At 23.9% G+C, this 12,899-nt stretch overlaps 3 protein-coding genes across 5 annotated transcripts in view; 2 read left to right on the top strand and 1 right to left on the bottom strand.

Moving 5' to 3' along the window:
• The window catches only part of LOC127290336 (glycogen-binding subunit 76A), a 23,759-nt gene extending 16,543 nt beyond the window's left edge, over positions 1 to 7,216 (bottom strand). Inside the window, exon 1 of one of the 2 annotated variants that reach the window (XM_051318841.1) lies at positions 7,075 to 7,216. The gene's annotated coding sequence lies outside the window, so the exon portion shown is untranslated. Of the gene's footprint in view, positions 1 to 4,338; positions 4,667 to 7,074 lie in introns of those variants that run through there. The other variant, XM_051318844.1, reaches the window with a different exon arrangement.
• Positions 7,128 to 11,969, top strand: LOC127290384 (divergent protein kinase domain 1C). 2 transcript variants are annotated; one of them, XM_051318895.1, is made up of 5 exons: positions 7,128 to 7,277; positions 9,315 to 9,475; positions 9,576 to 10,263; positions 10,354 to 10,521; positions 11,868 to 11,969. In XM_051318895.1, the coding sequence occupies exons 1-5, from the start codon at positions 7,128 to 7,130 to the stop codon at positions 11,964 to 11,966; spliced, it is 1,266 nt and encodes a 421-aa protein (XP_051174852.1). In that variant the 3' UTR covers positions 11,967 to 11,969. The 2 variants fall into 2 exon arrangements, with proteins under 2 accessions (XP_051174852.1, XP_051174862.1); XM_051318905.1 differs by lacking the exon at positions 11,868 to 11,969 and having other exon boundaries at positions 10,354 to 10,623.
• LOC127290420 (putative ATP synthase subunit f, mitochondrial) lies at positions 11,883 to 12,899 on the top strand. Its single transcript, XM_051318964.1, has 4 exons — positions 11,883 to 12,059; positions 12,140 to 12,238; positions 12,438 to 12,554; positions 12,693 to 12,899. The coding sequence occupies exons 1-4, from the start codon at positions 11,975 to 11,977 to the stop codon at positions 12,719 to 12,721; spliced, it is 330 nt and encodes a 109-aa protein (XP_051174921.1). The 5' UTR covers positions 11,883 to 11,974; the 3' UTR covers positions 12,722 to 12,899.

Raw genomic sequence — 12,899 nt, 5'->3', positions numbered from 1 at the left:
ATAAATTATTTATTATTAATTAACGAATTTTTGGTTAAAATGAAATAATTTAAAATTTAAAAAATAAAATAAGACCATAATTTTAAGAATAATTACAGGATGCGCTTCTGTGATTCAATCATAACAAAGCACGTCTGCTTATCACATGAATGACTTTTTTGCTAAGGATCACTGAACTTCTTTTCTCGATCATTAATTTGAATAATTTTTTCTCTAGAACTATATATATATATATATATATATATATATATATTGTACCTACATTTAAAATGGTTTTTTACACGCAAGACTATTTCCGGTTATCGATGCAAGTTTCGCATGTTAAAAAAGAAATATAAACCTAAAAAGATAAAGTATAATTTTGCAAAGAAATTATTTTTTTTTAAATTCTTAAAAGTTTACGTTTTCAAAAACAATAAAATAGAAATATAATTTATAATATATTAAATTTAATTCTATGCAAAGAAATAAATAAATAATATTTAAATAATAATAATATTTAAATTATAAATTTATAATAATAAATTTAATTTTGTATAAAAATTAAATATTTATATTATAAAATTATAAAAGTTCGAAATTTATAAAAAAAAAAAAAGATGAAATTTCGTTGAAAGAAGAGTGTGATGAATGTTAAAGTATGAAGAATTGAAAAGCAAATTGAATTGAGAAATGCCCACGTGGTGAAACTTGACAGTCTCACGAACCTAGAAGGGGGGGGGGGGGTTCAAAGATCGAAGAACCACAATCTTCATCTTATCTTCAGGCAGTTTCGCCTCTGATTGTAAATCCTTTTTGGACGGTCCAAAGTTATTTGTACGTACATTTAAATCTTCCAGGACATGCATGAAGGAAGGTCTCGAAAATCATATATTTATATACTTTCAGTAATAAAACTAGATCCTCAAATAAAAAATATATACAACAGATAACGGTATATACATTTTTATACGATCACATAAATTGATATTCGCAGTCCTTCTGAATCAGTACTCCCAAAAAAAAATAACATTATGCTTTTTTTTAAATTCTACAATTTTTACGAATTATAAATCTGATGGTTATAATGAAAAAAAAATTTATATTTTGATTTAAATATAAAATAAAATTTAAATATTTGAAAAATAATAATAATTAATTTAATAAATATTAATTTTAATTTAATTTATTTCAAATATTTTACTTTATTATTATCAATTAAATATTTATTTGAACCAAATAATTTTTATATTGAAACTGTATATTTTTGAATCAATAATTTCTATATAAAGAAATTATTTTGTTTTAAGTATATTTAAAACAAATGTCATTAAATTGACACAAATAATAATTATTTGAATTAAATAAATATTTATTTGATTTGTCAAGTAAATGATTATTTGAATCAAATAAATTGTTTTCAGTTTATGTTGATTGCGAAAAAAAATAAGTTGAACATAGAAAAAGATTAAGAAAAGGGAAAACTTAAATATAGATTAATACTGATTTCGATGGAAGTTGAGAGATATAAAGGATAGAAGGGACAAAAATAATAATTGAAGAAATTAAAAAAAGAGGGTCAGATAGAGAGAATCAGATCCTCTTTAGGAAAAATTGATGAATCGAGATATAATCCAAAGAAATTATTATTATTTGGGACAAAGTGTTTTTAAGGCGCGAGGTAAAAATACTCGAATCTAAAAAGAGAAATAAAAATTACTATTTAATAAAATAGATTTTTTTTAAAATAAAAAGTAATTTTTTATAAAAAAAAGAAATTTTTGAACCAAAATTAGATTAATGTGACTATCAAAAATATTAGGTAATATATTCAATGACACGATGGCTCTTTGTGTTGAATAAGTATTTTCTTCAGCGACCCTCTATATCACATTCATTGGCTAAACTATTGTTCTCCTCGAATCCAATCTTGTTAATTGAATCTCCGAGCTCAATTGACAGATCTATATATATATGTATTTATTAAAATTTATATAAAAAAATATCTATAATCTTAAATTATAGCTGTTTATATAAAACTTTTTTCACGAAATTTAAATATACAATAAATATATATGTACATGAGACAAGAAGATGAGAAGTTATTTTAAGAGACAATAATGTGTCATTGAAGCGTCTGAGAAAATTGTAAAAAAAAAATATGAACGAGAGTTTAGGAAAAACCTGTAGTCTTATCAATCACTTGAATGATAACAATTGAAATGAAAGAGAGTAATAGGACTATCACAAAAGTAACATGTGTTATATTTAAACGAATGGGTGACACGACACGCGATCAGAACATGACAGTAAAGCAAAGACGTAGGGAAATGTCAAGTTACCCCGTTCGGAATTTTATATTAATATATTAAATTAATATTTTTGAATATCAAAAATTTATATTTGAATGTTTATAGAATTTTGTGTTTTTTTTTTTTTAACTCAGAACCTTATTGTTTATTGTCTTATTATTGTGAAAACATAGCAAAAAAATAAATTTGAATCGAAAAAGTCATTCAAAAGATGAATCGAGTTATTTAAAAATAAAACTTCATATTTTCACGTGGTCATTTTCTCTCTCCTCCACAAAATTTTGGCTTCTATTCAATTGTTTCGTAAAAATTTTATTTCTAAAACTCTCGTGACACAATTTAAATATGCTCATAATTTTATATGAACAAAACAATTTGATGAAGAAGGTTAATTAATTATTTTTTTTTTTAATTTAAATAATTCTTAAATCGATATTATATATTTAGATTTGTATTAAAAGTATTATAATTGATATGATGAGAATATAGTGACGTTGGTATGGAGCAGATCTTGGGAAAACAGATGCCCACAATTATGCCAAAAATAAAATTTTCAAGTGTAGCTATGAAAATATTTTAACAATAATTTACATTTTCTAATGGGAGTAATGAGAATTTCTAATGTATTAAATGACACATCCCTGATGAAGATATATTAACAATTAATGTGTATATTACGCATACAAATATATGATTCTAGAATTATTATTCTTGTGGATCATTGTTCTGAGGATTCTTATAAATAATTATTATTCTCTAAATTTGAATAGATTTTAATTTTAAGAAAATTGTATTATAAATCAGTTTTTTAATTTAGATTTAATTATTTCTTATTTACAGAACCTCTTATAAAAATTCTCCCGTCTGTACTGAAAAAAAATGTATATTTGATTCAAATAACCGGTTACTTGACTGCTATCAAATATTTACTTGAACCAAATAATTTTTTTGAAAATAACTGAATTAAATAAACTGTATTTGAAACAAATACCATCTCAAATAGTAATTATTTGGTAATCAAATAAATATTTTTTTCAGTGTAGTTTCAGAATTAATAATTAAACATTAACAATATATTATATAAAAAAATTATTTCCACTCGAGGGGAGAATATTTGTTTACAATTTCAAAAATAAATTCAAACGAAAGATTAGAAGTATAATAACTTAAGTTCAATTTGAATCTGTGTCACCGGTAACAATTACATATTATTGCCATCAAAAATAATCAGGTTAGACGCATATTCAAATGTGACGTAAAAAAATTTATTTTTTGTATTTAGTTTAAAAAAAAAATATTTATCTGAGTTTAAAAATAAATTAAATACATTTCACTCCAATTGAGTGTAATAATTTGCAAATAAAAGTGTAACTACCTCTATATATAGGAGCGTACAAACAAAAAAAAATTTTCGGGTATCTCTAAATTCATAATAATACAGCTGCGACCTTTATATTAGAAATCCCCTATATAATTCAAAAGCACCCTTACCCCAAAAACCTTTGTAATGAAAATCGATTTTCATAGAAGTGTGCTACCGGCAAAATTACAATTCACATGTTCCTCAAACTTTTTACGAAAATGTTTCGCAATTGTGAATTAAATTTTGTGAATAACTTGAATGATCCAAACGTCACTTTAATAGTTTATTTTAAGAGCAAAAATTGGCACCTCACTTTTACTTTTTTAGTCACAAAACTTAAAAAAAAAAACAAGTGAGCAACTTTTAACATTTCGCACATCAAAATTTTGTTATATTATTAGAATTCATTATTATTTTCTCAAGTATATTAGTTTATTTCTCATTAAATGATAATTTATTTTTAATTTTCCTGCAGCATGAGGAAAGTAAAGAAAACAATGTAAAATTACGAAAGCATGCAATTTTCTCTCTATAAATAAATAATAAATTAATTAAAATAATTAATAATTAATAATTAATTGAAAGAACAAAATAAATGAGAATAAAAAAAACAGTGTTTAATAATAAGTAAACAATCAAAAACAATGCACTCTTTTTTGTTTGACATAACAATCGTCGACTCACCAAGTTGTGTGAGTACGTTGACAATTTGAGAAAATTTTTGATATTATTATTTGCGCCTAAATTCAAACCCCAAGGGCCGATTTTGAAAAAAGTGACGTTCTTTTTTTTACGTCAGGCACACAGTGTGTCACACTTATCACTATTGATAAAACAAAAGGGAAAAAAAAAATTAGTAAAAATAATAATGTATTGCGTCAAAAGACGCTAAATTCACACGCGCGCGTGATTATCATGCCGCTGATGCTGGGACGATTCGGGTTAAATGATCGAATAAAAACGTTCAGTCTTGTGGGCTACTCGCGTAAAAATGAGGTGCCTCTTTTACGTCGCGACGTCAAGGGCATTCAAGGTCGCAGCTGCGCGTCAATACGCAGGTGCGTGATTGTTATAAATTTATTTTTTTTTATTTAAATAAATAAATAAATATTTAAATTAAATAATAGTAGATTTAAATAAACATTAAAAAATTTGCTTTTTCTTCTATTAAATCTACATGATGACACATGTTGCTCCAGTGGAAAAAGAATTTATTTGATTTAATATTATTAACATGGATTAGATAAATAGATAAATAAATAATATAATAATGTAAATAATACTATATAATAATAATAATAATAATAATTCTTTTCCTTCGTATGTGGTTCATTAGTCACGTAGTCATGGGCTTTAAAAAGAACACACAAAAAAAAATTATTGAAATAATTTGTAGTCTAGATATAATTTTTCATTTTCGTTAGAGATAAAAAAAATCTTACATAATCTAAGTTTAAATTATTCAAAAAATCCACTAAGAATCGATGATATTTCATACATTAAAAAAAAAAGTTTTTTGAAAAATTAAAATATAAAAAATTACAGACATAGAAATCTACCTTACCAACTGATGGTAAAACAGTTTTTGGAAAAATGAAAATATATAAATTACCGACATAGAAATCTACCTTACCGACTGATAGTAAAACAGTTTTCAAAAATGAAAATATAAAAATTACCTACATAGAAATCTACCTTACCAACTGATGGTAAAATAGTTTTTGAAAAATGAGAACATATAAATTACCGACATAGAAATCTACTTTACCGATTGATGGCAAATTTTTTGGGGAAAATTATAGGATTTTTTTACCATCAGTCGGTAAGGTAGACTTCTATGTTGGTAATTTTTTGTTTTCGTTTTTTCAAAAAACTTATTTTACCATCAGTTGGTAAGGGAGATTTCTGTGTCGTCAATTTTTATATTTTCCTGTTTCAAAAAAAATTATCATCAGGCAGTAAGGTAGATTTCTGTGTCGGTAATTTTTATATTTTCATTTTTCAGAAACTATTTTACCATCAGTCGGTAGGGTGAAATAACCCTAATGGACGCGTAGCTCTCGCAAATTAAATTCGATTTTGCAAACGCGCATTAAAATGAAAAATATTTATTTATTTATTTATAATATTGATATAATTATAAAAGAGAGTTTTTTATTACTTGGTAAAAACTGCTATTTTAAGGATTAAAACTTAATTTAATACAGTGAAACCCATGTATATCTTACTTGCATAATTCGGATTTCCGCTTACAACGGATTTTTTTACTCATCCCTTCAAATTCGACATACATGAGTTTCACTGTATGTATTATTATATTAAAAATTATTTAAATTCCAGTATATATTGTATAAAGTGCAGAGAAGCACAACAGGTTGCCCTCTTTTAGGGTACCGAGAAAAATATCTCATTTTAGTCAAACTAAATATGAATTAGTATATTTAAAAAAAATCTTTATGGAAAAAAGATCTTTATCTGGAACATCGATATGTTTCTCTAGAATAGAGAAAACTTTCGCTGTTTTAGTGAAACATATCGCTGTTATAAGGAAATTTATCGCTATTCCAGGTGAAGATATTATTATAAATGTTATTAAATATATAAAAATAAAAAATATTACTTGGAAAAAAAAATTTATTTGATAAATAAAGTAAACGTTTATTTGAATCAAATAAATTTTTTTCAGTGTATAGCTATTCTGAATTTTAGACTTATCTTAAAATAAAATTTCTTTTTTCTTGTGATATTGTTATTATAAATTATTTATTTATTTATTTCGTTTGTTTTATATTTTAAACAAGAGAAATCTCATATACACTTAGTGCAAATATTGACATTATCCTTTTATTTTTTAATTTAAAGATATATTCGTATCTTAAAGTAAGATTTTCTTTAATTAATATTTAATAAATAAATATTTCGAATGAATTAAGACAATTTTTGTGATATTATTTTAAAAAAAAAAAAAAAAAAAAAGTGCCTTAGAAATGTTACGTTCCTGTGATTGAAAGCACATACTAGAAAGCTCGTCTCTCGCGATGGCGCAACATCGTCGCGCGGCTCGCGTGTGCCGCAGATCGTACCGCATTGCTTTGCAATGTGTGTAAGTGTATAGTTATTCCCGCTTCCTTATTTTATAACGTATATACAAAGAGTCTTACTCAGTTCCGACTGAGTAGAAAAGAGGAAAAGAATAATCTCTATATATATAATAAAGAGAGAAAGAGAGCTTCCAGCCTTATAACAAAAATCATATTAAAAACAAAAATATTATGAATAATTCGACATGAGGCGAAAATTTAAATATATACAATACATACTATCTGTATTACAGCTGAAAAATCTTTTCTCATCCTCCCTATAAATGTTTCTTCAAAAATATATTAAATTATTGTGCACATCGATTTTCAAAAATCTCACCTAATATTCTCCAGGAATTTACATCACTCTCATCGTCATCTTTATCAGAAATCATGAATATCCGTCGACTTCCTAGCTTCATGTATCACTATAAGATTGTTGCTATTTTATTGATATCCGGCCTTTTTTTAATTGTTTATCTCCTCATTTATTGGGGTATTATGTGCACAAATCTTCAAGCCTGGCGTCACGTGTCCAACGTTGTGAGTAAATTTCTTTTTTTTTTTTTTTTAATTCACTTCTTTTATTATATCTAAAAATAATGTATGCACAATAATTTAAATGTTACGCGATTCAAAAATTAGATAAAATTCGATAAATAATCGCGGCAATAGTGGAATTTTTATTTTGTTTTATTATATAAAACTTGCGCTTTCGATTTTATATGAGATTTTTACTAGGTACATAGATTGAGTGAGAGAATGGTATTGAGGGTCAAATCAAAATGCGCCCGCGCCTTATTATTGGGTGAAATAGGGGTGGGATATATAAAGTTCAAGAATTTCGGAGCTTCGAATCCATACATGCTTGAAAGAGTTTTTTATGTTAAATAAATTTTTTTTTTTTTTAAAGAATTATTATTTTTTTATACTAAAATTGAAACTAGTTTTCTTTATACTTTTTCCATTTTTTTTTTTTTTTTTTAATGATTTTATAAATTATATACAATAATGTTTTTTTGTAATATAATTTGTTTGTTCATCAGAGACATTTTTTCGATATAAATTTAATAATATTTTGATTATTATCAAATAAATATTTACTTGAACCAAATAATTTTTATTTGAACTAATAATTTCTCTATTTGAAACAAATACCATCGCAAATAATAATTATTTAAAATATTTATTGGATAATAGTTAAGTAAATAATTATTTGAATTAAATAAATTTTTTTTTTTGTCAGTGTAGTATTATTATAATTATGTATTTTAATTTAATTATATATACAGTTTTAATTCAGTATATTTGGTGTCTCAATTGTTCCAAGAATTTTTTAATTTATTAAAAACTGCAAACTCATGAACGATTGCGATTTCATGAATATCTTGTGTTGGAAATTAAAAAAAAAATAGTCATTCAGCATATTCAACTCTTTAATATTAATTAGCATTGAATTTCCCAATTTTTAAAGATATAAACAAATTTTTTTTTATTTAACTTCCGTTATCTGTATGTTACATTACTGTTATATTCTGTTTAGCTTATTCATGCACTGAAAAAAAAAATTATTTCATTCAAATAATCGGTTACTTGACTATTATCAAATTTATTTGTATCAATTTATTATTTGAGTCAATAATTTCTTTACGTTATGAAAATATCAGAAAGTAAAGAAATTATTGGTCCAAATAAATTGTAATAAAAATTATTTGGTTTAAAAAATATCAGAGTAAGAAAATGAAGTCATTTTTAGAATTTATATGAAAATGCACATAAATTTTTTATTTAAAGAATTATTTGTATTTTTGACTACTATTAAATATTTTTTTGTGTAATAGTTTACAATATTTATACAATTTTTTTTTTATTACCATATGCTCTTTCCACTGAAAAAAAGGTTTGGTATTAACAACCAAACGTTTGGTTGGTATTTAAGCAACCAATTTTATTTGTTGAATCAACAAAATTTTGGTTGTCCCAATTAGTTAGGAGAACAAAAAATTTTTTTTCTAATTTTTGTTGTGTCAAACAAATTTTGATTGAGACAATTAAAATTTTGTTGATTCAACAAAAAAAAATTTTGGTTGCTTAAATACCAACCAAACGTTTGGTTGTCAATACCAAACCCTTTTTTTTCAGTATACATATTAGTATACCAGGAAAACCTTAAAGCCAACTTTTGTTTTTAACTTTTAAGAAGCGAAAAGGGTTTTAAAAACCTTTAATAACTATATGAATGAATCCCTTCAGGCGAATTTCAAAACTTTTTTGCACAAAAGAAACGCATTTCTTTGTTTCAAAATTATTGCCCTATACAGGAGAAAAAAAACATGATTTCACGCTTAAAAGAACATTTCACAAATTGATTTTAAAAATAAAGATTTAATAAAAAATAATTAAAAAAATTTTTTTTTTGTTAATTAATTTTATTTAATAATTAACTTTTTCATAATTTATATTTTTATTTATATTTGTAATACTGTTCAATATAAATATTATTATAAATTAATAATTTATCATTATTAGAAATTATTATTAAATTATTATTTTCAATTAATTAATTTCTTTTAATTCCAGTGCAGCAGGCACAACTCTGGAAATGCTGTGGGTATTCTCTGTTCTCCACTGTGTAACAGACAAGGAATACATTCTCTTGTTTGTGAAACTTTACATGCGGGAAAAGAGGCTGTTTTTTCAGCACATTGGGAAAGCACTAAATTAGTTTTTAAAGCTGCAAGGTTTGTTTTTATTTTTCAATAAAAATTTAATTTTTGTACTATGGCATAAAAATAATTTTTTTTTTTATATTAATTAATTATTATAAGTTTTTTTGTTTAGAACGGAAATAACAATTGAACAAGCGGAATCACTTTTATGGGAGGACGCTAATGGTTTAAAGCATTATCCATCGGAATTGGAATTTGCCAGTATGATAAAGGATGTGGTGTTTAATAAATTAAATTACAGCATGACGACACATCAACTCGAAAGATTGAGTCGTTTACGAACAAGTAAAATTGAAACGGAAATAAAAAAACGACAACTAGAAATGGAAAATGTTTGGCCATTGTTACAAGAACAGGAATATATAATGACAATTTTATTTGAAAATAAAGATGTATTTCCACAATTAATTGGTACATGCGGTACATTTTATGCAGTTGAATATATTCGTCCAATTGAAACGCCAACGACAATATTGGCATTATCTGATTCAATGCCAGAATGGGCAAAAAGAGTTAAATTAGCTGTTATGATTCTTGATTTATTACAAGATTTACAAACAGTATTTAATGAACCTCTTTATCTTTGTGATGTGAAAATTAATCATTTTGGTTTACCGCCAGGTGGACAGAAATTAAAATTTCTCGATCTTGATGCAGTTTTTCCTAAATCGGTGTTAAATAAAATAATTAACAATAATAAGGAATGCGAAAGAAATGAGGATTGTGATTATTTTGATTGTAGATCGATATGTTCGAAAAATAAACGCTGTGTATCACCGGTGGCTAATAATAATTTACAAGTTGGTATTTTTTTTTTTGGTTTTTTTTTTTTTTAATAGTCAAATATTTTATTATTTATATATTTATTAATTTTTCTTCTTTAATTTCAGATTGTTTGTGAAAAAATCTTTTTGGGTTGGACAATATCGGGAACAATTATTATTCCAGGATTATTAATGTCTGAACATACAAGCGATTCATTGGCAATTCTTTTGAGACAATGTGCAAATCCAAATGGAGATATGTCACAATTGGCTCGAGCGGCTGCTTCAGAAAATGTAAAATCACGTTTATATAATATTCTAAGTGAAATGGATAAGAAATTATCTTCCTCCTAGTGAAGAATATGAATATATTAGGATTTTTAAATTGAAACGTAATGAAGATTATTTTTTTTTAATTGAAAATAATTTTTAAGTGATTTTATTTTTTTTTTAATTGAATAATTAGTTCTTAAGAAGAACTTATTGAAATCAAAATAATTCGAATTGTTTCGAATTTTATTAAATCGATTCGAACTATTTACGCGCACATATTTGTAATATTATAGTGCAACGCCAATTTAATTAAGGGAGCCATTTTTACTAATTATTCTAGTCAACATTTTCTTAGTTAATTTACTGTAGTTTTTTTTTAAAGTAAAAAAAAATGTAAATAGAATATGTAAATGTAAATAACTAAGAAAGTGTAAAATTAATGATAGATTGAAATTTTTTACTTTATTTAAATTACATTTTAGATAATTTTTTTTTTAAAATTAATATTTAAAAATATTCAAAAAAATTAATATTTATTATAAGTCTGCTCAAAGCTAGTCCAATTAATTATTATCTTTTAAAATATCTGATGTTTTTTTTTTTTTTAAAGGAAAAAACACTGACTGTAAAGTGTATTTAATTTAAAAACTAACATTTTTTTATTTTAATGTACTTAATTTAATTTTTTATTTTTTTTTATACAATTTAATAATATATTTGCAATTTAGTGTAAAAATATTTGCTACTTTTTACTTATTACAATTATTAAAAGTAATTAAAAAAAAATAAATAATTAGTGCAATTAAAAAAAAGACTTATATAAAAATTGACATTGAATTTAGGAAATATTAAATTATTTTCTAGATACTTCTATTTAATAAAAAATTTAAAAAAAAAAAAACTGAAGAATTATGTATTTTTACTCATATTCTTAGAATAATTGAAAATAATTTTTAAAACACGTTATTTAATTTAAAAAATGATTTTGATAAATAAAAATTAGATTTTTATTATCTTTATAATAAAGTAGAATTTAAAAACAAATGCATGATTTTTCATTATCAATTTTTGATTTATTAGATTTTTATTAAAAATCGTTATAATTTTTGTATGTTAATTATTAATTTCCTTATTTTACTACAAAAAAAATGAATTTTGAATATAAAATTACAATATTAAATATTGTTATTAATAAATTATTCTCATAAATAATATTTTTAATAAAATAATTGTAATCTTTTTTAAATAAGTAATTACCGTATAGCAGTTTGTTTTTTTTAAATTTTTGAAAAAAATCCCGGGGTTTTGAAACCCGTTTATTGGTTACAAAAAGAAGGAAGGAAGTCATTCTTGATATGTTTTTATAGTTCATGGCAGTCGACATCCGTCTGACGTTGTTCTCCATTTACTCTCCAATTTTCGTCTGCACCCTGTTTGCAATCATTTTCCAAAAACAGATTAATTAAATAGTGCAATGAATTGGAAATTTGGAGAATATCAACCGGACTATAATCCGAAAATTCATGGCACTTACGATCCTGCTAGATTCTATGGAAAACGTGAGTATTTATTAAAATATAATATATATATTCCATCATTATTTGAATGACAAAACTAAAAATTTTCTCTTTTTTTCTAGCTGATACACCTTTTGGGGAAGTAAAATTGAAAGATTTTGGATCTTGGTTTAGTCGTCGTGAAAAAAGTCCACAAGCATTTGCTCAATTAGTTTCAAGAGGTAATATCTTTTATATCAAAAAATTGATTTTGCTAAATTTAACTTTTAAAGTTGCATAACCTCCAAATGAATAGATCTTTTGAGTGTATTATATAATAAGTTAAATAAATTTCAATAAAATTGAGAAATAATTTGGATTTTAAATATAGATTAGTAATAATATTTCATGTAATAATTATTTTTTGTTTTTATTTTTTAGGGTGGTGGCGTTGGCAACATAAATATATGTTACCTAAAAATGCATTATTTGTTGGACCTATGCAAGTAGTTTTTGCTGGAATGGCATTATTTTACTGGATTAATTACGGCAAAATTAGTAAGTATTATAATTATTTAATTAATTTATTATTAAAAGTTCTGTTTTCAATTTTTAACAAAAGATATTAAATTTCATTTTTTTTTGAATTGTATAAAATTTTATTTCACGTATTAATCTTTTTTTTTTTTTTTGCAGAGCATCACAAAAACTACAAGTACCACTAAAAATCATCAGCAACATTTTACAATCATAGAACAGTTCAGAATGCAAATAAATTAATAAAATGTATATTAAATAAACTTGAGGGGAAAAAAAAATTGTATTCTCACCTAACTGTACATGTTAAAAGTGTCTCAAGTTTAATTTATTGCCTCGTTTTAAATATAAATAATTGAATCAGGA

The sequence above is a fragment of the Leptopilina boulardi genome, unplaced genomic scaffold (genome assembly GCF_019393585.1).
Source record: "Leptopilina boulardi isolate dan_hultmark-lab unplaced genomic scaffold, ZJU_Lbou_2.1 LbouV2_123, whole genome shotgun sequence".
NCBI lineage: Eukaryota > Metazoa > Arthropoda > Insecta > Hymenoptera > Figitidae > Leptopilina > Leptopilina boulardi.
Note: the sequence above shows the minus strand (reverse complement) of the source record. Positions and strands in the feature narration are given on the sequence as shown.

Excerpts from the sequence above, each read along its gene's own strand:
- LOC127290384 (XM_051318895.1), top strand. The coding sequence starts at position 7,128 with ATGAATATCCGTCGACTTCCTAGCTTCATGTATCACTATAAGATTGTT. Across the intron at positions 7,278-9,314 it reads GGCGTCACGTGTCCAACGTT|TGCAGCAGGCACAACTCTGG; the intron begins GTGAGTAAATTT and ends TTTTAATTCCAG. Across the intron at positions 10,264-10,353 it reads TGGCTAATAATAATTTACAA|ATTGTTTGTGAAAAAATCTT; the intron begins GTTGGTATTTTT and ends CTTTAATTTCAG.
- LOC127290420 (XM_051318964.1), top strand. The coding sequence starts at position 11,975 with ATGAATTGGAAATTTGGAGAATATCAACCGGACTATAATCCGAAAATT. Across the intron at positions 12,060-12,139 it reads TGCTAGATTCTATGGAAAAC|CTGATACACCTTTTGGGGAA; the intron begins GTGAGTATTTAT and ends CTTTTTTTCTAG. Across the intron at positions 12,555-12,692 it reads GATTAATTACGGCAAAATTA|AGCATCACAAAAACTACAAG; the intron begins GTAAGTATTATA and ends TTTTTTTTGCAG.